Below are 26773 nucleotides of genomic sequence, written 5' to 3'. Positions count from 1 at the left end.
CTCTCAAGCCCGAGCACAGTCAGAGTCTAGGCTGAGTTCCCTTCCTCTGAAATTAAGCGCTGGCCACAGAAAGCCTGGGCAAGGGTAGGACGACTCTCCCTACACCTCCTGCCACAGCCTGTCCCCAAGGACAGTGCCATTTCCCCATGGGAGGGTGGCTCCGTTGAGCCCACAGTACTGCACAACCTTCCCAGAACCCAGGAGGGAGAAAAGCCAGGCTGAGTGCAAGGGGTAGAGATGATCCCTACAAGAGTAATGAGAGCTCTGCCTATTTTCACGGCACTTTACAGTTTATAAGGCCCTTTTGCCTCCACTCATGTGTTTCCAACTCGTAGGAGCACTTAAGATGATCTGTTATCACGAAAACAAACCAAGCCCAAAGAAGGAAAGCCTCTTGCCGGGGATCCCACAGACCCCAGATCTCTGGTCTGTTCCCCTCTGCTCTCCAGCTCTAGAAACCTTGCAGCTGCCAGCTTCTGAGGGGGAGGTCGTGGCCCAAGGGAAGCCCAGAGCCACCCTCAGAATCGATGCCAAGACAAGGTGCCGCCCTTCTGGGCCCAGTAAGCTGAGCTGGCAACTGGCATCTGAGGACAAGCTGGCTGGGTCCTTGGGGTAAAAGGGAGGAGAGGCAGAGCCAGAGGATCTTAGACATCAAACTTGAATGCACAATGGGCTGGTTCACAGAGAAGTCAGATGTGGGTCAGCTACATGGCCCCAGAGAAGTATGGGGCCAGGAGAGTGGCCGAGAACTGGGAGAGCTGGGGATGCCACAGCCCAAGGCACTGAGCACACGGCATGGTGACAGGGCACTTAAGCCTGGGCCGGGGCCAACGTTAAGGGCTGAAGATTCGGGGAGAAAGAACACCTGACCCTGTCTTTCATGAGCTTCGGACCCAGAAGAGAGACATGCACACAAATCAGCACGAGCTCGTAATAAATACCCTAGGACAGAGGCACAGTAATTTGGGAAGACAGTGGAGGCCAGTTCCAGCTGAGGGAGGGAACCAGGAAAGGCTTTGTGCAAGGGTTAAGGGTGCACAAACACCATGCCTTAATGGAATAAGAAGCAGGGGTGCCTGGATGGCTCAGCCGGTGAAGAGACTGACTTGATTTTGGCTCAGGTCATGATCTCAGGGTTCATGGGTTTGAGCCCTGCCTCGGGCTCCACGATCACAGCGCTGAGCCTGCTTCAGAGCCTCTCTCTGCCCCTCCCCCACTCTCAAAAATAAATAAGTGTTAAAAAACTTTTAATTAAAAGAAAAAGGAGTAAGAAGCAAAGGCAAAAATGAGCCTCTGACAGCCTCCTGCACCCCCAGGGCCCACCCTGAAGGACCTGGCCAGCTGTGTGGACGCCCCCTTGGTTTGTTTGCAGATGCTGCCCCTCTGAGGTATGCATGCGTGGGCGCAGGGTTGCTATTTAAAGTTCTGACAGGGGGCCGGTGACCGGAAAAGGGACACGGCCTTCTTCCCGCCACCCGTGAATCCCCTGCAACCTGATCACACCCCTGGGCAGAGAAGGAGAGTTAGTAACACACGCCAAATCCTGGGACCAGAAAAGACACAGTCCCTTGAGAAAGCCCTAGCAGTGTGTGTTTTGCTCACCGAGCATTCCCAGCACCTAGCACAGAGCCTGGCACAACTAAGTACTCACTGAATATCTGTTTCCTGGATGGATAGGCATGAGGATGGATGAATGACTGTGAATATATTCTGAGCAAATCCAAGAAGACTTCCTGGATGTGAGTTCTAAAATCAGCCCTAAAGGAGGAGTGACAGAGCGGCCCCAAGGACTGGGGGCAGGGGACGGGAAAAGCAGAGAGGGGGAAGGCTTGGCACAGGAAACAGCATGGAAAAGTCCCAGGCACAAGGGCAAGCAAGAACATTCAGGGAGGCGGCCCAGGTTCTTCAGCGCTCAGTTCAGACGCCCAAAGTCGCCAAGACCATGGGACCAAAGAAGGAGAAGAGGAGAAGGTGGGAGGGCATGGGTCACGGCAGCAAGCCGAGGACCCTCTGCCCTGTTGCTGTTCCTGCACCTCTACCCTGCGCGGTGTTGAGGACAGGGCTGCAAACGAAAGATGAGGCACTGCCATCATGGGGGAAGGGATGTCTTGGGGGAAGGGACATCTAAAGACGGACAGGAACCTCGATCGAAATGTTCCCTTCAAGACAGGCTTGGTGAGGAGCAAGGCCAGTTTCCCATGTATGTCTTTGCACAAGGAAATAAACTCTTCCAGGGGACAGCGGCCAGTTTAGTTATCCCAGGAGGGTCCCTCAGGATCACAGCCACTAGAAGAGGGGGACATGATGGGGGGCCCTAGCACTGGTCACATTTAGAAGCAGGAGACAGTCCTTCAAATCACCCAGGCCTGGTTTCCCACCATTGGTCATCCTCACGCCAACCTGAAGAATTCTGCATCTCTAGGTGCCATCTGTGTACCTGTCCCCTCTTCTCCACCTCACCCAGATGGCCTGTCACTCCTCGTGCAGACAGGTTTCTGGCCTCCAGCACCCATGGCCAAGGGGAGGGGAGAACAGAGAAGGGACTTTCCACCCTGAAATATTCAGCAGGTCCTGCCAGCTGGTGAGCAGCCTGGACCCTGGGGCTCTGAGGTCTCGGGACCCACCCCAACTGCTGCTAGAGTAGGAGCCTGAGGCCTCTCGGGAGCAGAGCTGATGTCACCCGGAGAGATGGCTGCCCGGCCAGGACTCCACCTCAGAGCAGCCTTGACCAGACCTGACCCAGGCCTCATCTCTGCAGCTGCTAGAGTTCCAGGTACCGGCACCTGCCCCTTTTGCCCCGCCCTCAGTGTTCTCATCCCCCATCATCGAGTTCAAACCCAGAACATCCCTGTGAAATGGATGCCACAGAGCCATGCATCTGGGGCCTTTCTGACACCACGCTATTTCTTCACATCTTTGGGCCTCAAGTTCACTACTTCTAGAAGGAAACACTGGGAGAATAGCACAATTAACACTGGGGGTGATCTGGACCAGATAAAAGAGTGAGCGGCTGGTTCTGTGCACGTGTGCGCAGGGTTTCTCAGACCTTCTGGTACTGTCTTCGGCAACCTTCTCCCTCCCCAAACCCTTGCACCCCAAGCGTGCCAAATTACTGTTGCTGCTCTGCACACCCTACATCAACTTCTCTCTGGCCTTCTGTTCCACTGTCCCCTCCCTCTGGAGCACATCAGCCCCCTTGCTCCTACCCAGTAGCTCTCTCCAGGCACCTTTCCCAGTTTCCCCAACCTGCGTGCCCACAGAGCTCCTTTATGCCTCCACTAGAGCATGAGTGCCATGAATGGGGGATAACAGCTCATCTCACGGGATGAGGGACCTCTAAGGCCCTGCCACCCATTGACTCTTGCTTGCAGACTGTCTACTGCCCCCTGGTCCATGGCAACAAGAAACCACAGGTCAGCCAGGCAGAAGCGTGGCCTGGCAGCACTGGAACAGGATTCCAAAGTTCCGTGCCCTAGGTCCTGGCCCCTCTGACCTCCCAGGATCTGTGCAGTCCCCTTGGGTCATGCAGAACCCTGCAGTTTGAATGCCTCCCAAGAAACAGCTCCGGCATGACTACATATGGGAAATGGGGAACAGCAAGTTATGCCTTGGACCTCTGCCCATAACCACTAACACTTTCTCTTCCTGGTCAGAGAGACCACTTGTGCAAGTGCACTCCTCAGAGGCTGATAGGGAGGTCACAGCTAGGACTTTTTTGAATATGGCTCCTATATCACATGATACACTGTGCTCTTCAAAAATTGTGAAGATATCCTTAAGAATAGGTACCCTTAAGGCCCTTGTTCGCTGGGAGGCCCAGAGAGAGTCAGAACTCCCCCAAGATCACAAAGCTCCTGTATTAGGTCTATAGCCAGCAGCTCTGTGACTGAAGTGAGGAGCAAAAGGGGCCAAGTCAGGTGTCCCCTGTGGGTGTTTTTTAAATGTTTTCATTTATTTGTTTTGAGAGAGAGCGCCTATGTGTGTGTTTGAGTGGGGCAGGGGCAGAGAGAGAGGGAGAGAGAGCATCCCAAGCAGGCTCCGCACTGTCAATGCAGAGCCGGACACAGGGCTCGAACTCACAAACTGTGAGATCATGACCTGAGCCAAAATCAAGGGTCAGATGCTTAACCTGCTGAGCCACCCAGGTGCCCCAGGTGCCCCCTTGGTTTTATTCTCCCTTCCTGGTCATCATCATTGCAGTGGCCCTATCTCCTTCTCTAAGGCTAGCCAACAAGGGTCACTCTCAGGTGAACCGTGGCACAGAATGACACGTAGCTCTGCCCAAGGACGGAACCCAATCCTGGCCACGCCCAGGAGTAAAAGCTCCACCACGCCTTAGCTTCTACTGCCCAGCAAAGTGGTCATGCAGCATGAGACATTGGGGTCATGCAGCATGAGACATTTGGTGCACGTGACAAGGGACACTTCCATCTCCAGAGCAGAGAGAACCCTCTAATGCTTTTGCCTACCCGGTAGCCATCTCCCTGGGGAACCACTTAAGCCATGTAGTTCAGGTAGGACCAACTCTACCATCTGAATCCAAGTTACCATTGGCCCAGCCAATGAGAGCCAAACCTAGGACTTTTCCTGGAATCACTGGGAATGAATTAGGCTGTTTCCTCCAGGCTGCCCACCAGGAAGCAGAATGGAAGCCTAGGACAGCTGGTGTCTAGAGCACCAAATCAGGGAAGAGCCGCCCAAGAATGACGCCATGCAGAGGAACTCTAGTTCACAGAGGCAGAATCCTGACAATATCATTTGGGTCCCTGGAACCAGCCCAACCTGAAGCTCTGGGCTTTTCAGTCATATAAGCCAATATACATCTGATTAGGATGTTATATGCTGTCATTGGTCACTTGCAATGAAAAAGGATGTGATTTGTAACAGGAGCAAGCAAAGCCTGAGAACCTCCCCTGCTCCTTTCTAGATGAAGGTACCAGGGATCTGCAGAGTGGGCCTCGTGACTCTAGAAGCCCAGGAAAGGCAGAGCACAGGCTTCAGGAGGGGAAAGGCTCCTTACCTGTGCTGGTTTGGCCATGGTATCAGGTTCTGCAGCAGATAACACTGTGGAGAAGAAAGAGACCCGTGAGATCTGGTCCCCTCCATTCTTTCCCCCAATTTCCTCACCCATCTTTCCTCCCAAGGGAAGGCAGGCTCCCCCTACTGTTTTCCAGCTGCGTCCGGCCCTTTTGGTTAGATTACCCCCTGACCTGCTTCAGGGCCAGATGCCTTTTTCAGAAGACAATGAACAGACTAGCCTGTGTCCAGATACTCACACCAGGATGGGAAAGAGACTTGGAACCCAGAAGGAGACAGGGAGCGACCACCAACCCGCACGACTCCCCCAGGCGGTGCAGGGCACTTGCCCAGGTATCCCACTTAACCCTCACAGCGATCACTTCCCAGCACCAGATTCTCCCTTTCCACAGGGGAAGAAATGGAGGATGGGGGGAGTCAGGGAGGTTGCGCCATTTACCCAAAGTCACACAGCTTAAAGATGAATGCAACAAAGTCCAGACTCCAGAGTCTATGCTATCTGCACCACGCATGTTCTATGTCTAAGTCACCAAGAATGGTTCCAGAGGCCAGGGCTTAACGTTCTACAGATGAGAGTGCTCAAAGGGCTCTGGGCCACCTGTTGCAAATATCTGAAGGGCTGTCGTTCCTGTGGAAGTCAGTGAGCATTTCTTTAGCGTCTACTCTGATTAGGCACTGCTCTAGGCACTGATGACACAGCAATCCGTAAAAGAGATTTTTAAAGCCCTGCTTTTCTGTGGCTTACTCCATAATGGGGAAGAATAACATGCATATGGCAAAAAGTAAGAAGAAAAGATAATACTTGGTCAGGAGAGAGTGACACGGGGTACAAGCCTAGGCTGAGTGATCAGAGGATCGCAAGAACCATGCCGATCCCTGGGGGCAGTGTGGTCAATGGACCCACTGTGGCTAATGTGGCAGCAGGGAGTGGAGGCAGGGGACCAGCACTGAGGACTTTTCGCTGATAGGACAAATGGGACACATGATCTGATCAAAGGGGGTGTAGGAGACAGCGTCTAGAGTGAAGAAATAAGGAACAAAAATGTCTTACCTAAAAAAGAAATAAAAAAGGGGCTGTAACTGGTTTGGAAATGGGAAAAACAGGGGCGGGGCAGGCTAATGGGCACTCTCAGCAGGAAGGCAGGGATGGAAGTGAAGCAATTTTCCGGGGACAAGAGGAGAAGGAAGGGCCGGTCCATTCTGTTTCAGTCAGGACCGTACGATTGGGTCTTTTTAAACCATGTCTGTGTATTACTTTTGAAGATTTTTTTCATAGTTATTTATTTTTGAGAAAGAGCCAGAGGGTGAGCAGGGGAGGGGCAGAGAGAGAGAGGGAGTCAAAGAATCTGAAGCAGGCTCCAGGCTCTGAGCTGTCAGCACAGAGCCCGACACGGGGCTCGAACTCCTGAACCATGAGATCATGACGCGAGCTGAAGTCGGATGCTCAACCGACTGAGCCACCCAGGCGCCCCTGTGTGTTACTTTTTAAAAGTAAGAATAATAACCTCGATCAGCTCCTACAAGGAGCAGAACTAGAAGAGCGGAAACCAGGGTGGCATTTTAGCTCAGGGCTTTCCCGTTCTCCGTGTAGCCCACCACCACCAAAAGAAAAGAAAAACCCAAAAAACAACAACAACAAAAACTTAGGGGAAGTCAGCCCTTGACCTCAGTCCATAATCCTGCTCCCATCTTCGGGCACTAGAGACAGTGTGACACGGTAGAGAGAACACAGGTTTTGGAGTCAGGTGCACAGAACTGGATTGTCACTAATTAGCTACGTGCCCTTCAGCATATTGCTCATCTCTGAGTTCAAGGTCATCTCAAGTACAAAACTGGGGCTTTCCCTTTGCTCCCTTGCAGGACTGTTGGAGGAGGAGACATTTTAATTGAAGTCAAGGGCAGAGCACAGGAGGCCAGGTACTCACTGCACTGGTGGGAAGTTCTGACGGGGCTTTGTCGTGTTTGCCTGTGTCCCCAGTGCCTGATCATGCGTCCCCCACACTGCAGTCAGCAGACAGACAGGAGGAGGGGCTGGGAGTGAACAGCAGAGGACAGAGATCTGTCTGCAACCCCAGCAGAGCTTGAGGAAACCCTGCTGTTTCCCTGACAACCAGGGGCCCCTCTGTACAAACATGCAACTCTCACCAGGAAATGGAAACTCCCCCCCCCCCCCCCCCCCGCCCAGGGGAGGGGGGCCCAAGTCTACTCCAGGGCCTGGCGGGGGAGCCAGCTCAGGGGTTTCCCAGGCCTGGGGCATGGTGTGGGCAGGGGGCGAGGGATCCCCAAGGCCAGCATAGAAATGGACAGAAAGAGGCCTGGGAAGTCCGCTGAGGCAGGCAGGGCTAAGGCCTGTCACCTGCACCTCCAGTCTGGAAGCATTTTCCTTTGGCCTTGTTGCTGGAAACTTCAGCTGCTGGCTGTAGCCCAGGCCCATCTGGACGAGAGCCCTTTCCAAGGAGAGACGGCTTAGAGGAAGGGCCTCCAAGTCTTTGGGAAAATATCCTCAGCTCAGAGAGCAGTCTGTGTGTGCTTCATGTGAGTGCATGTCTTGTGTCTACACAAAAAGCAAACTTCTTCCAGAACTAGAGGTTGAGACGGCCATTTGTGGGGTGGGGAGGGGTTTGAATCTCCAACAGCCCCTCCTCTGTGGGCTTAGGGAAGCCCTGGTGCTAATCAGAGGCGCCATCTACCTTGGCTTTACAAGGGTCTCTGACCCCTCCCAGAGCAACTCAGACTGTACCTCTCAAATTGGTTGAATGAATGTGTTATATACAATATTTCAGAATCCCAGAGGGCTCTTAACCATCCACTACTTCAGGCCCCTCATTTTCTAGATGAGGTAAAGGCATTTCAGGGAGGGTAAGTAACTTGCCAAGGCCCAGACAATGGCCAATATCTGTGCCTCCAAGCCCCAGGTCATAAGCCCTTACACCACTGTGGACCCTGGCTGCAATGGGATATTAGGAGAGGCCCAAGAAAAAGACCTAGGTCTGATTCTCAATCTGTCTGTAACCTCAGACAAGCCAGGTTCCCATTCTGGACCTCAGTTTCTTCATCTGTAAAATGGGGATAATATCACTCTCTCTTTGGGAAAATCCAGAGTGGATGAGAGAGGCTTTTATAGATTTCAACCATGAATTTTCATAGCAAAATCTAGAATATTAGTCTCAGGGGCTTCTCTCCCAGGTCACAGGATTCTTCTCTATCCCTAAGCCTCCCCCCTACCTAATATGCAAGTCTTATCATCCTGGTTGAAATAGCTTCACAAGACTGGCAGGTATGGCCATTCTAGACCTGTGCCTCTCTCCTCCCAGGAACCCTGAACCTCTTCTGACCTAGATATGCAACAGGGCTCATGATGACTGATCACTCCAGAAATCCATTCAAGGGTGGGGGGCAGGGGGTGGGCACCTGGGTGGCTCAGTCAAACATCTGACTTTTGATTTGAGCTCAGGTCGTGATCTCACAGTTTGTGAGGTTGAGCCCTGTGTCAGGCTCTGTGCTGACTGCAGAGCTTGCTTGGGATTCTCTCCCTCCCTCTCTCTGCCCCTCCCCTGCTATGTGGGTGCATGCCTCTCTCTCTCTCAAAAAATAATTATTTTAATTATTATTTAATTATTAAATATTATCTGATAATTATGTGATTATATAATATATATTATATTAAATATATTAATAATAAATATTAATGTTTATTAATTAATAATAAATATTATTATTAATAATAATAATTTTAATAATTAATTTAATAATTATTATCCAAATAATTTTATTATCCAAATAATTAATCCAAATTAATTATCCAAATAATTAACCCAAATTAAATTATTAATCCAAATAATTTAATAATTAATTTAATAATTGATATATAAATATTTATTATAAATAATAAACATTATTAGTTATTATTTAATAATTAAATAATTATTGAGAGACATAGAGCACAAGCTGGGGAGGAGCAGAGAGAGGGAGACACAGAATCTGAAGCAGGCTCCAGGCTCTGGTCTGTGAGCACAGAGGCCGATGCTGGGCTTGAGCTCATAGACCATGAGATCATGACCTGAGCCAAAGTCGGACACTTAAGCGACTGAGCCACCCAGGTATCCCCCCAATTTTTTTTTTTTTTTAATCTATTCAAGAGTCTCCCAGTGGCTTTTTGCTACTCTGGCTACCCCCCTGCCTTAGTCCTTTAGCCTGCAAGCAATCAAGTTTCCTTCCTTCCCCTTTGGGAGCTCCAGACTGATTCCAGGAGGAATGCTCTAGGGTAGAGAACACACCAGAGCTGGCAGGACTTATGGCTTACCACTGCCCAAGTGCAAGACCTGGGAAACCACAAGCTGGACAGGGGAAGGGTCTTGCCAAATCATGCAAGAGGCGTGGGCTTTCAGGTAGGACCTCGCTGGGAGTCACAGCTCCACCCCCAGTGTGTGATTTAGGTAAACTACCTTAACTGAATCTCAATTTCCATATCTGCAGAATGCACGTAAAACTTATCTTCAAGTACTGGTAAATAAATGAAATAGCAGATGAAGAGCCCTAAGCACAGTGCCTATTACAGAAAAAAGTCTCAATAAATGGTAGCTTTTATTATGATAAAACCAAACATTTACAGTGGAAGCAGAGTGGCATCGTAATCAAGAATGCAGGCTTTGCAGGCATGGCCTCAGTTCAAGTCCAGACACAACAGGGGCACCTGGGTGGCTCAGTCGGCTAAGCGTCTGACTTTGGCTCAGGTCACGGGTTCGTGAGTGCAAACCCCGTGTTGGGCTCTGTGCTGACAGCTCAGAGCCTGGAGCCTGCTTTGGTTTCTACGTCTCCCTCTCTCTCTCTGCTCCTCTCTGGCTCACACTTTGCCTCTTTCTCTCAAAGATAAACATTAAAAAAATAAATAAATAGATAAATAAATAAACCAACATTTATAAAGGGGAAAAAAACTCCAGACATTCCAGAAAATTCCTAGCTCATGACCTAGGGCAAGTTCTGTCATTCTGACTCAGTTTCTGCATCTGGGAAATGCTAATATCCTAAGGTTTTTGGTGAAAATTCTATAAATTAAGGTGGGTAAAATACTCAGCATGGCCAGGAACACATTAAATGTGTAGTAAGTGGTGGCTTCTGTTATCAAGGTCACCGTTGCAGAGCAGTGGTCTCCAAAGTGGGGTACACTACAAGCCACTGGGGTGCAGGACAAAAACATTACAACTTTCTCAATTTTTTTTACCTTGTCCTTTTCTGTTGCATTTGTGCCAAATATATACAGTTATAAGACGCATGTTAGGGGTTCAGGCTGATAGATGTGCACAATCAGGAGTCTGGACTTCAAGGGAATGAAGCAGATAGAGGGGACAGGAGATGTCAGACTGAACGGAAACACCAGCGTAAGAAAAAAGCATTTCTGTTCTCCAAAGGTGTCTTGCCTACTTTGGAGGAAGACAGAGCGCTTTCAGGGAGGGTGGCAATGCTGAGCGTAGGGGGTAAAACCAGGTGTGTGGGGGGAAGTAAATGTGAGAATAATCAAAAAATAACTTGGGGGGTGCCTGGGTGGCTCAGTCAGTTGAGCCTCTGACTTCGGCTCAGGTCATGATCTCGCGGTCTGTGAGTTCGAGCCCCGCGTCGGGCTCTGGGCTGACAGCTCAGAGCCTGAAGCCTGCTTCACATTCTGGGTCTCCCTCTCTCTCTCTCTCTCTCTCTGCCCTCTCCCACTCATGCTGTCTCTCTCTGTCTCTCAAAAATAAATAAACATTAAAAATATTAAAAAAAATAACTTGGAAGGTCACACACTCAGCCAGACCTCTGTGCCCCTAAGGCCTGGGGACTCTAACTTGGGCCAGGTCACTCCTTGCCCACTTGTCCCCAGGGATTCCTTTCAATGCAGGCCGTCTTAGCTCAGCATCCAAGGCTCACGACATCCTTCCTGATTTGTCTTCCCCTCTCTCTCCTTCACCCACCACCACACTCCTTCCCCACTAAGCCCACACAACCCCTTCTACCAGCATTTTCTATCCAGCCTTCTAGCATCAAAACCAGTGCTTTTCAATTCTGGCTTCATTAATGCCACCTGGGGACTTTTTCCAATTTACCAAAGCGTAAGGTCAATGCCCAGAGATTCTGACTCATTGGTTTCTGGGGTGAGGCGTAGGCTTTGGTAATTTTTAAAAACTTTTCTAGGTGATTCTTCCAACTCTTCCAGGAAGCCAGGAGGGATTTCTCTTGCCTCTGAACCCCCCATAGTACTCAGAAATCACCTATATTAGACTGGCTTGGGTCAACCATTTGGATTTACCACTCCTCAAATAGAGGGAGGTTGCTTTCCTCCAAGGTATTCTAGGAAAAAAATCTACCTCAAACCCTCCGGGTTATCTGATTCCAGTCTGTCTTTGAGTTATTTTACAGCTCAGTAATTTGTAGGTAAATGGTGGTAATATAAAATAATTCTTATAGACACCCTCATACTATTCTATCTGATAAAGGTCCAATTAATTCCCCTCTCCTTCTGCCGGAAAAACCAGTTTGCCTCCATTTGAAAATTCCTTTTAAAAAAAGTGTCTACTGATTCTCTTTCAAGCTGGTTTTAACATCTGCCTGTCCAGTCATTAGTAAGCTAGTAGAATAAAATCTTGGCACATGACCATTTCTGTATCTTTTGAATCATGATTTTACTGTTTCTTAAAAATGACTGTTCCTGCTTCTTTGCTGTACCCCTTAGCATAGGGTTTGACTCATAAGGATTGTTGGGTGAAATACATTGAGCTGTTTTAATACTTTCTTAGTGACCCCCTTGTGGGGAAAAAAATCATACAGTAAGAGGACATCCAGGCTAGTGCTTAATTCCTCAAACTGTGCTTAATTCCTCATTATATAGCCAGGAGAGGAAATAACTTGAGGGGTTAAGTATTATTTGCCCAAGGTCACTAAGAAAACTAGTGATGAAGCAGGGGCTCATTTTTCAAAAAATATTTACTGAGCTTGTCCATTGGCTGGAGATGGGGGTAGAATAAAAACTGAGACCGATGAGTCTCCCACCCACACAAAGCTGGCAATCCAGTGCAGTAATCCACAATTGTTTTGATCTCATATACCACCAGTAACAAACAACAACAACAAAAAATTGAGCATTCATCACGATAAAAATATATTTTGTAAGCATGAGATTAAAGGCATATGTAAGAAGAGGCCTGTCTCTTCCTGTACCCCAGAAAATCATCTTTGCGCCCCCCAGGATGTGTGCACCCGACTCCAGAGGCCCCTGGCCTATAAAATCGATATCCTTCCCTTCCCCTTTTCCTGATGGCTCCTCCCCCAGCCTGCAGGAAGACACCAGGATCAGCCCCACAGTCCTCGGGGAGCAAGCCTTTGATGAAGCCAGGGGAAATGCCATTCCTGGCCTTGTGCCTGGGCACACCCCCCCAGCTGGAGGCACTCGGGTTTCTTAGAGAGCAGTGTCTCTCCCTCTCCTGACCCAGAACCCTTGATCTCAGGGTTGGGCAAGTCCCCAGGAGATCCTCGGGCTGCCCCAGGTTTAGAATTGGATGGGCCTGGGTTTGAACCCCAGTTCAGGTCACTTTTGTGAGAGACAGCAATGTGTAGTGTCTAATGGGACAGACGCTGGAGCCCCATTGCCTGACAGTGAAGCCTGACCTGCACTTTGGGAGCTGTTTGGCCTTGGGCAAGTACTTAGCCTCGTATGCAAAACAGGATAAAAAGAGTGCCCAGCTCAGAGGAGTGCTGGCGAGGACAGAAAGAAGACACATCTAGAGCCTCGAAGTGGCCCTGACACACAGGAAACACAACGTTAGCCATTAGTATTATTTCTTCCCTAAACTTCTGAGGGCTGACTTCTCAGGTCTGCAAAATAGGCATGGTAACAGCATGTAATATATCAAGGCTTCGGCCAGAGCCTGACAAGTTGGAAGGGTTCAATAAACGATGCAGGTTACGATTTTATTATTATTTCAGAAGCACCAGGACACCCGTTTTACAGATGAGGAACCTGAGGCTCAGGTCACCTGACTTCTCAAGCACCACACCCTTCTGAGATGACAACGGTAGCACTTGCTTCTCTGGGCACAGCACTCTGCAGTTTACAAGGCGCTTTCACAGCTGCTGTCTTATAATCTCAGGAGGGTATCAACCTCCTCCTCATTTTACAGGAGGGCAATCTGAAGCTCAAAGAACCCAAAGACAGTCATTTCTCCCTAGCCAGTCTCTGTGGGAGCTTCTCAATCCCAGGAGGAAAGGAAATGCAGTGGCTGGATGCCTAGCCAAGAAGTTTATAAGCATAACAGTCCCCCCCCCCCCCCCCGCCAAAAAGACTCCGTCTCCTCCGTTGTAGAGGTGCAGGGAGGGCGGGTGTGAGGACAAGACCCGGACTTGCATGCTCAGAAATCAGGGTACAGACCACATCCTGCACTTTGTCCCCACCCAGGAAGTATCTTGGAGAAGCTGGGTGGGGTGAGGCTAAGTGATACCACTGGGCCTCCCCAGAAAATCCTAGAATAATACAACATGAGGAGTCATGCAGCCTGCACCCACTCTACCAGCTGGATGCCCTGGACACATCTCTTACCCCTCTACAGAGGAAGGAACTAACGCCCAGAAGGGTAGATGTGCCCAGGGCCCCAGCTACTCAGAGGCTGGGGCCGAGGCTGGAGCCTGGTGGCCCAAGGCTCCTGCTGGGTGCTGCACTGCAGATGCTCCAGAGGCTGGCAGCTTCCCAACACTGCAGAACTCCCCCGCCCCGTCCCAGGGGTCAGCTCCAATAGGCAAGGTTCCGCACTTCCAAAGGACAGCCCCCCTCCTTTGCACACTGGTGTCCACATTCTGCCCCAGCAAGAGCTATGGCCCTTACTCAGAAACCGCAAATATTTTCTGAATCTGAGCAGCCAGTGCCTTGGGAACAAAGGGTGGAAGGCAAGGAAAGATGGATGAGTGACTGTCACAGCTGCAGAGGGGGATGCAGGCCTGTGCCTCCCTCCCTGGCCCCACCCAACTCCCAGAATCCTAAGTCCTAGAACAGTTGAATCCTAGAACACCAGCGCTGGAAGCGACAGCCAGTTGAGCAGCCTTTGCTACGGATGGTTAACTAAGCCCCAGAGAGGGAAGGGCCTTGCCCAAGGACCCCTCCAGCACCTGGAACTGTAACCCTGCTTTCCACGACTCCCAGGCCAATGCCCTCTGCATGGCACAGGCCTGCCAGCTGGAAGGGCAAGGTCTGCGGGAGCTGCAGCTGGATGGATCATTCACCTGGAGGGCCAAGCAGGACAGGATGTCCCTCCTGGGTCAGTGGGCTAGCAATTTAAGGTGTGCTTTGGGTGGGGCGGGGGAAGTGAGGGAAAAGAGCTGAAGGAGGAAACCAGAGTCCTTTCACCAACCCGGGAGCCATATGGCCAAATTTGGAATTGTCAGGAAGACCCAAGGGGGTTTAGAGAAAAGGAAGGGGAGGGAGGAAGCAAAGGCTGGATTCTCTTAGCAAAAGCCCCCACCCCTACCCCCACCCCTTCCCCTTACAGGGCTTACAAGGGTCGCCCAGGCTTCCCAAGCCTGTAATCAAGACTTCCCAAACTTGCAATCATTCCTTGCAGCTGACAAATCAATTTTAACGATAGCCATCATTTCCACCAAGAGGGTCTGAGTTTATCAGCTCTGGAGTTGGAAAAGGAACTTGAGGCTCAGAGAGGGAAAGCTACGGATTCAAGGTCACACTGAAAGTTGATGGTGAAGCTGGGATTGGATTCAGGGTATTTCAGTCCCATGCGGGTATTTTGGGAGTTATCTGAAGCCCCGAGAGCTTTGGTTAGGCCTAAAATGGGCTTCCGGAGAGCAGAAAGAAGGGTGGGGCCTCCGTCCTTAGAGCCCGGCTCCAAGTCTCCTTTAGGCCAGCGGTGATCCAAAGGGGACGGGCTGGTCCCTGGGGTGTGAACAAGCCAGTCCCCCCCATCGGTCTGCACACAGAGCCTTCTTTCCAACAACACCCACAAACCGCTGCACCAGCGGCTGGACGATATGACTCTTCCTGCAGCCTCAGTCTCCATTTGGCCTCAGCCACACCCTTCCCTGCGGGTCCTTAGACCCCCCGTCCAGCGGTCCCCAACCCTAGATCTTCTAAGTCTCTCCAGCCCCCGCCCCCTCTCAAAGCGCGGCCAGCACCCGGCTCTGCGTCTGCCGGGTTGCCCCCAGCCCCCGGACCACACCCGCTGCAGGTCGGTCCGCCCGCCCCTCTCCTCCCCTCCTTTCCCCTCCTGCTCTCCCCTCCCCCAGCCAGAGCGCCTTCGCCTCTGCTTCTACGCTCGAGGCTCTAAATTTGCTCCACTGCGTTCCCCCCGGCACGTTCAGCCCGCGACCCTCCCGGGTTACCGCGCCCTCGCGTTCCCGCCCCGCCGCCGCTCCCCACCTGCCCGCGCCCTCCACCTGCCCGCACCCCTCCCAGGAGCCTCGCGGGAGGCACAGGTCAGCAATGACTGGGCGTTTATTGCTCGTCCCCGCGTCCCTGCAGCCCCCAGGAAGAGGAATCCCTCGAAGCGATCCCCTCTCCGGCCTCAACCCACTCACCGCGCGGCGGAGGCTTCCTGTAGCGGACTGGGAGACGGACGCGCGGACGCGACGCGGAGCTCGCAGGGTGGGAGCCCGTTAGCCGAGCAGGAGCAGCAGCGCGGGGCGGGCCGGGAGGACAGCGGGCGGCTGCTCCCCCGCAGGACACGTGGCGCGCGAAGGCCAATCGGGCTCGCCCCGCCTCCTCTCCCCCAGCCCCACCCCCCAAGTTCATTCGCTCCTGGAATCTTAGAATGTCACCAGCCCCGAGCGGCCCAGCCCCACAGCCCGGAGAACCTACGTCAGTGCTCAGACCCCCGCGAAGACCTGGAGAAAGTAGGGGGATCTGGCCAAGGCTACTCAAGGCCAGAAGTCAGGGCTTCTGATTCCCTGAGCTGGATATTTCTCCCCCCAATGCCTACTACTTGCCAAAACTTTGCTGAGAAACCGAACATTGAGACTTGACAAAATTGAGGCCATGCACTTTATCTGCCTGGTCAGATTACATTCCTCAGTAGCCCCATCATACCCGTGACATTACTTACCCACTTTTCGGAGGAGAGCCCAGAGACGTCCAGGTCTTTGACCAACGTGGCACAGCCGGTAAGTTGTGGAGCTGGGATTTGAACGTGGCCACAGAGACTCCAGAGGGACATTTATTAGGGCTTGACTCTGGGGAGTGCATAGTTCACAGGAAAGGCAAAAAGACCAGCTGTTAAAATCCAGGGCTGTGTGGAAAATTCTAGAACATAAAAAACAATAAACTGAGAATACAGAGGAAATTGAGAATGTTGTTCCCCCAGGATATTTGTAAAGAATTCCTGGAGGAGGTGGTCCTATAATAAAGTTCAGTAGTATCTCCCATCCCCCACACATCTGCCTCGGTGGGGGCGCCTGGGTAGCTCAGTCAGTTATGCATCACACTTCAGCTCAGGTCATGATCCCACAGTTCGTGGGTTCGAGCCCCATGTTGAGAGCTCAGAGTCTGGAGCCTGCTTCGGATTCTGTGTCTCCCTCTCTCTCTGCTCCTCTCCTGCTCACACTCTGTCTCTCTCTCAAAAATACATGAACATTAAAAAAATATTTTTAAAAAGAAAAAAAAGTTCTGCTTGGGTGAAAAGATTGGACAGATGGCAACCCTGGGCTCCCCACTCACCTGCTGAGTTTGCATGGACAAGACATGTAATTGCTTTAAAAATCAATTTGTTCATCCAAAAGATAAGGATGACCAAAAGCTTTTTCCAATGGTTGTCCTCAATCTGTCACCAGTTCAGAGTCCTCTAAGAATTCTACAAGGAGACCTGGGTGGAAAGTATGTCCTTCCATCTATTTGTAGGCGCCAAGGGCAGGCTGCTCCAAGATGGGTGACTGTGGCATAAAGATTATTTTGAGTTAAAAGCAATCCATACCCAGCAGATTCAAGGAAAGCTCTCCACCTCCCCCTCAACTGCCTAAATTTACACTGGAAAGAGCCTGTACCAAGAAGAGAGCTTTTAACAAGACATTCCAATTAGCCTAAGAAACTTATCTTCATAACAGGCTCATATAAGTGTTGCATAGCTTCAGTGCCTTTGGGATTTCCATGTTTATGTGGATTCCTTATGTATGAAACTAAATTTGATTTTTTCCCTTTAATCTGTCTCATGTCAATTTGATTCTTAGTCTAGCTAGAAGGATCTTGAAGGGCAGAGGATGTTTTTCCTCCCCAACATATTTGTTCCCCCAACAACATTTATTGAGTACCTGCTGCATGCCAGGTACTGAGCTGGGAGATGGAAGTGAGCAAATAGGAAGTGGGGGCCCTGACCTGCCCTCATGGAGCGTCCACTCTCACAGAAGACAGTTAGGTCATTGTTACAAAGAAGTTTGGACACTTGTGATCTGTAAACTATAAAATACAATGCTGGCCCACAGCAAATAGACCCAACCTAGGCACCCAGGTGAGAGTGATGTTGACCAGAAAGATGAATAGAATCCCGTGGGAGACTAAGAAGAAATTAAAATAATTACCTTATAATGAGATCTGTTAAAAATAAAACCACAGGCCCAACATGGTGTCATTGAGGCTACATTCACAAACAATGGCTTGGGGATTAATACCTAATCCGTTTCAACCTCCCCCAGAAATGTAGGCTTCACCGGTCAGTCAGGAATTTTTCAATCAGTGCCAATGAATCTGCCACGGAGACCCCCCAAAGAAAGATGAGATGATCTACAGGATAAGACCCCTTGCTTTTCTCCCTAAGGAAAAGCCACCTTGCCTGGAACACCCCTTTTCTTTTGCTAATAACTTTCTTGCTCACCCTCCTTCTATAAAAACCTTCCATTTTGTACAACTCTTCCAGGCTCCCCTCTGCCTCCTACGTGCGACATTGCCCAATTCATGAGTTATTTAATGAAGCCAACTGGATCTTCAAATATACCTGTCTGGATTTTGTTTTTAACAGATCTTCTAGTAGATGAGGCAATACCTTCTTAGACAGATTATAAAGGGGCTGGCCCCAGCGTGGAGGTTGGGGTTCCTCAAGCATCATAAATAGTAGCTGCCGTTCACTGAGCATTTTCGGTGAGCCAGGCAGTGTTGTAAGAGCTTTACTTGTGATGTTACATTTCATCTCCCCAATTCATTAGAAAATCCTCATTCAGCACCTGCTATGGGCCAAGTACTATTTTCAGAGCTTTATCAGCAAACAAAATGAAGATCTCTGCCCTCCTGGCCTCTGCGTTCCAGCAGAGGGGAGACAGATACGCGATAAGCAGACATGACGGTATCTTAGCGGGTGACAAGTGCTGTGGACAAAAAGAAGGAAAAGCAGGTGAAGGTTCCCAGGATAACAGGAAGTTGCAGTATTCTGTAGGGTATATCGGCAGGGGCCAAACAGCGTGAACGACAGCGTGGAAGAGGTAAGGAAGGTAGCCAAGCTGTAGGAAAAGTGTCTTCGGGCAGAGGAAACAGCTGGAGCAAGTGCTTGGAGGCAACAGTAGGCCTGGAATGTTCCAGAAACAGCAAGGAGGCCAGTGTGGCTGGAGTGGAGGGAGGGGGAGGGGGAGTATCAGGAGAGCAGAGATAAGGAGGGACCCAATGAAATGGGGGTGAGGAGGGGGCTTGTGGGCCCTTGTGAGGACTTCGCCTTTTACTCTGAGGCATTTGGGGAGCTGTTGCAGGGTGTGGAACAGAGGAGGGACAGGACGTTTATTTTCTTCTTTCTTCGGAGGTAAAATTCACATATCATAAAATCAGCCATTTTAAAGGGAACCATTTAGTGACATTTAGTACCTTCACATTGTTGTGCAACCACCCGCTCTGCGTAGTTTCATGCCGGTTTCATCCCCCTAAAAGAAAACCCGTACCTGTTAAACAATCTCCAGTGTCCCCTCCCCCAATCCTTGGAAACCACCAGTTTGCTTTCTGCCTCTATGGATTTGCCTATTCTGAGTGGGTCATATAAACGGAATGGTATTATGTGTGGCCTTTAGTGTCTGGCTTCTTTCACTTAGCAGAATCGTATTAGGGTTCTCCAGAGAAACAGAACCAACAGGCTATATAGAAACAGATATATATAGGAGGAGGTTTATTATAGGAATTGGCTCAGGCAGTTGTGGAAACTGACAAGTCCCATAAACTGCCGGCTGCAAAGTGGAGAACCAGAAAAGCCAGTGGTGTGATTTAGTTAGAGCCTGCAGGCCTGAGAATGGGGGTGGGGTGGAGGGGTGGTCTGAGGGCAGGAAAAGATAGACGTCCCAACCCAAGAAGAGAGCTGCGGGGCGCCTGGTGGCTCAGTTGGTTCGGCATCCAACTCCTGATTTGGGCTCTGGTCGTCCCTCCCGGTTCCTGAGTTCGAGCCCTGCATCAGGCTCTGCGCAAAGTACACAGAGCCTGCTTGGGGTGCTCTCTGCCCCTCCTCTGCTCTCTCTCTCTCTCTTCCAAAAATAAATAAACTTAAGAGAGAGAGAGAGAGCTGCATTTGCCTTTTCTTTGCCATTTGTCATTTGTTCCATTCGGCCCTCGATGGACTGCATGATGCCCGACCAGACCACATTGGTGAGGGCAGTTCCTTACTCAGTATACTGCACCAAATGCTAATCTCTCAGTGACTCATTTGCTAACCATCACAGACACACCCAGAAGTGATGTTTTATCAGCTCTCCAGGCATCCCTTAGCCCAGTCAAGTTGACATGTAAAACTAACCATCACAATAATGGCCTCGAGGTTCCTAAATGCTGCAACATGTAGCCCCACTTCATTCTTTTTATGGCTGAATAGTATTTTATTGTGTGGATATATCACACTTTGCTTATCCTTTCATCAGCTGATGGGCATTTAGCTTTTTTCCTCTTTTCGGCCATTGTGAGTAGTGCTGCTATAAACATTTGTGTACCAACCCTTGTTTGAGTACTTGTTTTTAGTCCTCTTATGTATTTACTAAGAGTGGAATTGCTAGTCCGTATGGTAATTCTGTATTAACTGTTTGAGGAACTGCTGAGCTGTTTCCACAGAAGCTGCACCGCTTTATATCCCCACCAGCAATGCACAAGCGTTCTCCATGTCCTTGACAACCCTCGTTATTTTCTGGTTTTTATTTTTTGTTTAATGCCGTCCTAGTCAGTGTGAAATGGTATCTGTGGTTTTATTTTCTCTTTTTGTAGCTGAAGTGTACCTGAGTTGTTTTTTTCCTTCTTTTTTTGGTATCTCATGATTTGATTTGCATTTCTCTAATGACTAATGATGCTGAACATCTTTTCGTGTGCTGATTGGCCATTTGTACACACATCCTCTTTGAAGAGATGTCTATTCATGTCCTTCGCCCATTTTAATTTTTTTTTCCTTGCTTGTCTTTAATTGGGTTGTCTTTTTGCTGGTCAGTTTTAAGAGCTCTTATATATTCTGGAGTTGATATATTTCTGTGTCAAGGATACTGAATACTAATGGGGGGGCAAGAGTAGGCACTGGGGATCTGTTAGGAGGCTTGTGTAGTAATCTGAGTGAGAGATGCTGGTGGCTCAGCCAAAATGGCATAGAGTTGGTGAGAAGTGGTTAGAGACTGGATATATTTCAAGGTGGAGTTAACATGATTTCCTGAAGGATTGGATATAAGGTGACAGAAAAAAAGAGTCAGGAATGATTTCAAGGATCTTGGCCTGAGCCACTGGAAGGATGGAGTTACTCTGAACTCTGGTGTACAAAATTGCAGGAGGAGAAATTTGGAGAGTGAAAGTGGGAAAAAAGATCGACTTCAGTTTGGTAAGATTTCTATTAGACATCCAAGAGGCGATGTCTAAGAGCCATTTGGATAGACAACTCTGGCATTCAAGAAAGAGGTCAGGCTGGGGATACAAATTTGAAAGTTACAGGCATATAAATACTGTTCAAGGCCAGAGAAGCAATGAGCTCATCAAAGGGGAAGAGAACCAAGGGTCACTCCTACAGTAAGAATCAGAAAGAGGAGAAGGACCAGCAAAGGCATCTGGGAAAGAGCTCACAGTGAGGTGCAAGGAAACCCAAGGGAGTGTGGTGTTTTGGAAACCAAGTGAATGAAAGGGCTTCAAGGAGGAGGGAGTGGTCAGTTGTGCCAAAGGCTACTCTTAGGTCTAGTAGGACAAGACCCAAGAATCCATCACTGTATTTAGTATTATGAAGGTCAACTTTTCCCGTGGAGAGCAGATTCTGTAGAGTGTTGGGGACAAGGGCCTTAGAGGAACAGGCTTAGCATAACAAGTGCAAACTACTTATTCCAGGAGTTTTGTCACAAAGGCCAGCAAAGGAAATGGGACATCCCTGGTGGGGGGTGAGGATCAAAAGGAGAGTTCTGGATTGTTTTTTGTTTAGGATTGGTGAAATCACAGCATATTTGTGAGCTGATGGGAATGACCAGATAGAGGGTGAAGAAATGGAAGAGAGAGGGGAGTGATATTTGGAGCGAGAATAGTATCTAGTATACAAGTGGAGGGGCTCTTAGTATCCTTTATTTGGGGTAAAGATTACTGAAGTTCAGAAAATACAGCATTTGCCCAAAGTCAGCCCAGATGACTGAGGCAGGATTGAAAGGCTGGTCCCCTTGACTGCCTGGGCCCAGGGCCTTATTCCCTGAGCTGCAGAAACAAGGCTAATATACTGCTCATTTTCTTTGACGGGTCATCTTATTTCTAGGAATCAGTCCTAAGAAAAATAATTTGAATTACAGAGAAAGCTTTTTAGGTCCTACACCATATTTTTTAAACACAGAAAGGAAACAACATAAACATCCAGGGGCTGTGGAGGAAGCAAGTAAGCATATGTCACACACTGTCACTGACTGGTGGGAACAAAGCCTGGAAGGAGGCAAATATGGGAAGGAAACACACTGACATGACTTCATCTTTTTGGTTCTGTTCCAAGCCCCTTCCTACATGGAGTGGTCCTTACAAAATGTTTGTGACAGAGGAAGACAGTGTGGTGTGGAGATGTGGGTAGAACAATGCACTGGGATTTCAGACCGTCTTCCCCCTCTCTCTGGGCGGTAGTTTCTCTGATTTCAGGAGAAAAGTTCAAAATCTCTGGGCGGCCCTCTGGAGAGCTGCAAGTGGGTAGATACTGCCACCTGCTGGCAGGTTCCAGTTCTGCCGGCCTCCATCAGAGAGTGTGCCCAAAGATGGGTTCACTTTAAGTTTAGTTAAAGGAAGGAGTCCCAGGGCAGGGGGACTGTTCATATGAACACCAGAAAAAACCCTCTTCCCCTACGAGAAGGCCTATATCAGTGTCCGGTATTCCCCCGAAAGACGGGGATTGCCCCTCTGTGTGGGGAAGACACAAGGACTTTCTAACCACTTGGCACAAAAACAGATTATTTTTGGCTATAGGTCTCAGGGATGCGAGGACACTTAGTTTGGGGCAGAGGTCACTTAGCGGGTGGAGAGATAGAGAAATAGAGTGCAAACAAAAAATAGGCTTAAAAGTCACAGAATCACTTTTCCTCATGATTTTTATTGTTTTCTCCTGGAAAAATATTAGGCGTTCATTATAGATAGTTCATCAAAAGATAGATAGTTCATCAAAAGATGAAAATAATTTAAAGCCATAATCCTATAATCCAAAGACAGCCTACATTAACACTATGATTAATATCATTCTTTTATTACATAACATCAACAGCAATAATAATAATGATAGCAACATTTATGGATCACTTATGTGCCACTCATGTATACTTTCATTTGTAAAAACCTGGAACTTACTCTGATATTATTTTATCTCTGATATACCTTAATTTGTTATGAACAATATTTTATGTGATTAAATATTCTTCAAAACATTTAAAGTAACTATATCAAATTCCATTATATGTAATAGTATAAGTTATTTATCTAATCGCCTGTTTGTCAGACATTTAGGTTGATTCTGAATTTTTCAGCATGGCTCCGAGATTGTTTCCTAAAACTTGAATTCCAGATAAAAGAGTAATGAATATTTTTTGAGGCTCCTCATCTTTCCAAATTGCCCTCCATTGAGGGAGATCCAACCACGCTCTCACTCACAAGGTAGAAGAGACACCATTGAACCTTAGGATCCTTACATTTATTTCATAAGTCACAAAGCATGTTTGCATGCATTATCTCTCCATGGCCCTAGAAGCTCATCTAAGAGACGTGGAACCTGGGACCTAGGGAGGCTCCATCACTTAGCTGCCAAAACATAGCTATTTAGTGCCTGACCTCAGACGGGAACTAAATTTCCTGATGTCATACTGTCGCTTGGATCCCATAAACAAACTCACTTCTTTTAGGCTTAACAGCACATTTAGGTCTTCAGAAGGCTTCTTTGACATGAGAGTGTATTACAGATCTTCCAGGAAGTTGATCACCCCACAGCAAACTCAAGCCAAGAGAGTACTTTTACTCCTAAGGGCAAAGTTACAGGAAAGCTGGGGTCACTGGGAAGAGGCTTGAAAACAGCTGTAATTAGAAAAAAAGCTGTGTAGTACCGTGCATTAGAGCACAGTCTTTAATTAAAATGCAAATAAGCAAAAACGCCCTAGGGTTCTGTTTCTACCGCATTCTAGCTGAGTGACCATTAACCATTTTTATTCCCCTGAGATTCTGTTTCTTAGTTATAATATGTGGGTACTATAAAATATATACTTCACAAGTTTGGTGTTGGATATAAATCACTTAGCAGCAATTAGCACATAGTAATGAGACAGTAAATGTAACCATTGTTGCTATTATTATTATTATTATTATTATTTACTAAATGTATGGAGTCCTAATCTATTAATAATAAGAAGTGAGTGTTCTGGCTGGCTTCTATGACTGCACTCTTTAGTTTTGTTCTGTTACTATCTGTACAATAGGAGAGAGAAGGTGATGCAAGTAAAATTATCTCTTAAGATTCCCTTTGTTCTTGGGGCGCCTGGGTGGCTCCGTCGGATAAGCGTGTGACTTCAGCTCAGGTCATGATCTCACGGTTCGTGGGTTTGAGCCCCGTGTTGGGCTCTGTGCTGACAGCTCAGAGCCTGGATCCTGCTTCTGATTCTGTGTCTCCCTCCCTCTCTCTCTCTCTGCCTCTCTCCTGCTCATACTCTCTCTCTCAAAAAGAAATAAACATTAAAAAAAAAATTGCAAAAAAAAAGATTCCCTTTGTTCTTCTATGTGAAGATTCTGAGTCTTTAACATTGAATTCTAAGGTTCCATTTACTGTTGAAGAATCTGTAAGTATTTGTTTCAGGATTCTGTGAGGTTAAGATTCTGTGACTCTGAGATTCTCTTTCTAGGATTCCAAGATCCCGTGACTCACTCAAAATTTTATTGAAACATTCCATTTCCATGGAATGAAGGCTCTTCTTGTAAGCCTGGAAGCTTACTAATAGAAGCTCATTATTCTTGTGGATTTTCCTTAAAATAGCACTTCTTCAGAAATTCCTTCCTAATCCTTTCTCCAGAGCACTTTTCTATTTATTTATTTATTTTATTTATTTTTATTTATTTTAGAGAGAGAGAGCACAAGCAGGGGAGGGGCAGAGGGAGAGATGGTGCAATGATCTTAAGCAGGCTCCGTGCTCAGCTCAGAACCCTAAGCGGGGCTTGATCCCACCACCCTGGGATCATGACCTGAGCCAAAATCAAGAGTCAGATGCACAGTCAAGGTTCAGCCAACTGAACCACCCAGGCACCCCCTCCAGTGCACTTTATATACCCCTCCCCATTATCTCTCCTAGGATCCTACTTTCCCATCACAACACTGTCCTAACTGGTGGTTAGATCATTATTTGTGTGATTTTGGCTAATATCTGTCTCCATTGCTTGGTAAAGTAGATTCTCAGTAAATATTTGATGGATGAAACAGATGAATGAATGAATAAATACTGCAGTTCAGAGCTTCTGTGAGTACCAATTCCCCAAGGCCTACTATTCCAGAATCTCCCCACCTCCCATCCCCAGCCCACCGGTGGGCTGACACCCAGGAAAGGAATGACCTTTCTAATTCTGTGATGTTGTCTGGCATGTTTGCACAGCGCCCCCTCTGCTCCCCACTCCTCCTTATTTGCCCCTTTGGGCCCTTGGGTTAAAGAGAAGGCTGTCTCTGCTTCTGAAACCAGGCTGGAGCAGCTCGTTTATTCATTCAGCAGGTGTTTGTCCAGTGCCCACAAAGTACCAGGCACTGTGCTAGGGGACTGGGATAAGGGCTGAGCAATACAGACCTGGTCCCAGCTTTCACAGAGCTCTCGCCCTACAGAGTGGGAGCCAGACATTCATGACGCAATCACACAAATTCCCATAAATAACAACCTGTGTTAAGTGCTGTGGAACAGAGGGGAACGGGGTGCTCCAAGAGCGTCTGGTAGCCAGCAGTCCAAACCCAGGACGTTGGGTTCCAGTCCGCCATGGGCATTCTCTAGGGCCTTGGGCTGGGCTGCACGGACACTCTGTGAAATCTCTCCCCTGGGGAACAATCAGTGAGAACTTGGGTTCAAAGTGGTGGGGCCCTGCCCTGCTCCCAACACCTCCCTTGAGAGCACTCTGCCCACGTGGCTGGAAGCTAACACCATCACTTCTCAGAACCCTTCCACTCCTTGAAGTACTCGGTCACTGAAAGAGGAGGTTAGGCTCTGCGAGGCCAGAGCTCAAGGGTCCAACACCTTCCTTAAACGGATGGGGAAACTGAGGCCCAAAGAGAAGAGGCTGATCAAGGTCATACAGCAAGTGGCAAGGTGAGAATGGGGCTGCAAGTGCCCGGGCTCTCCATTCTCTGCTGCTTCCCACCCATCACACTACCTTCCAAGAATGCCCATTGAGTTTGTACAGAGGGAATCCTGTTTCAACCAGAAGCCAGGAGGCTTTCCACCTGCTTACAACCAGTAATTAGCAGGTACACAAAACTTCAGCGAGAGGCTTACGCCTACATTTGGAGGGACTTGCCTGGTGGTGTTTACTTAGTCACAAACATGGATGAGTGAGAGTACATCGGTCACATGCCTGCGTTGCATACCATTCTTTCATTTAACAAGCATTTTCTTCAAGGAAATGTAGCTATTTGAGCCTTGAAGGGCTAGTTCTTGCTCTTTGTAGCATTGTTTCCAACAGCAAAAATAGAACCAGTTTACATGTCCTCTCCTAAGGGAATAATAAACAGGAGAGCCAAGCCATAGAATATTATGTAGCGCTTTAAAAAGTATAAAGGTAGGTCCATATAGGTGGCCACGGAACATTGTTGAGTTCAGAAAAAAGCAATTTTAAGAAAACTATTTGCGGTGTAAAACCATCTACAGAAAAACAAATTCACAAAACAATCCTTTGTTTCCCTGTGGATACACATATGCTTATGTCAATGCAGAAAAAGATCTAGAACACACACCCAGGCAGTAACCCCTGAGGAAAGCGGGGGGGGGGGGGGAGGAGTGGGAAGGAGGGTCAAAGGGAACTTAGGCTCACGTGGAATATTTTTTGAGAATGAATCTTATTTACATCTTATTTAGTTCAGAAAATTATTTTTTTAATGTTTATTAATTTTTGAGAGAGAGAGAGAGAGGCAGAGTGCGAGCCGGGGAGGGGCAGAGAGAGAAGGAGACCAGAATCTGAAGCAGGCTCCAGGCTCTGAGCCATCAGCACAGAGCCGATGCGGGGCTCGAACCCACGGACCGTGAGATCATGACCTGAGCCGAAGTCGGACGCATAAACCGACTAAGCCATCCAGACGCCCCCAGAAAATTATTTTTATAAATACCAACCTTTAGA

The 26773-nt window shown here is 48.5% G+C and overlaps 1 protein-coding gene across 2 annotated transcripts in view; it reads right to left on the bottom strand.

Annotated features, from left to right (window-relative positions):
- ANXA6 (annexin A6) overlaps positions 1-15690 on the bottom strand; it is a 51272-nt gene extending 35582 nt beyond the window's left edge. For both annotated transcript variants that reach the window (XM_030329026.2, XM_030329017.1), the window contains exons 1-2: positions 15586-15690; positions 5021-5064 (exon numbers count right to left, since the gene is read on the bottom strand). In XM_030329026.2, the coding sequence (XP_030184886.1) occupies positions 5021-5038 (18 nt within the window). In that variant the 5' untranslated portion in view covers positions 5039-5064; positions 15586-15690. The remainder of the gene's footprint in view (positions 1-5020; positions 5065-15585) is intronic.
- Between the last annotated feature and the right edge of the window lie 11083 nt (positions 15691-26773).

The sequence above is a fragment of the Lynx canadensis genome, chromosome A1 (genome assembly GCF_007474595.2).
Source record: "Lynx canadensis isolate LIC74 chromosome A1, mLynCan4.pri.v2, whole genome shotgun sequence".
Taxonomy (NCBI): Eukaryota; Metazoa; Chordata; class Mammalia; order Carnivora; family Felidae; genus Lynx; species Lynx canadensis.
The sequence above is the reverse complement of the archived record's forward strand: the minus strand, read 5'-3'. Positions and strand labels throughout refer to the sequence as shown.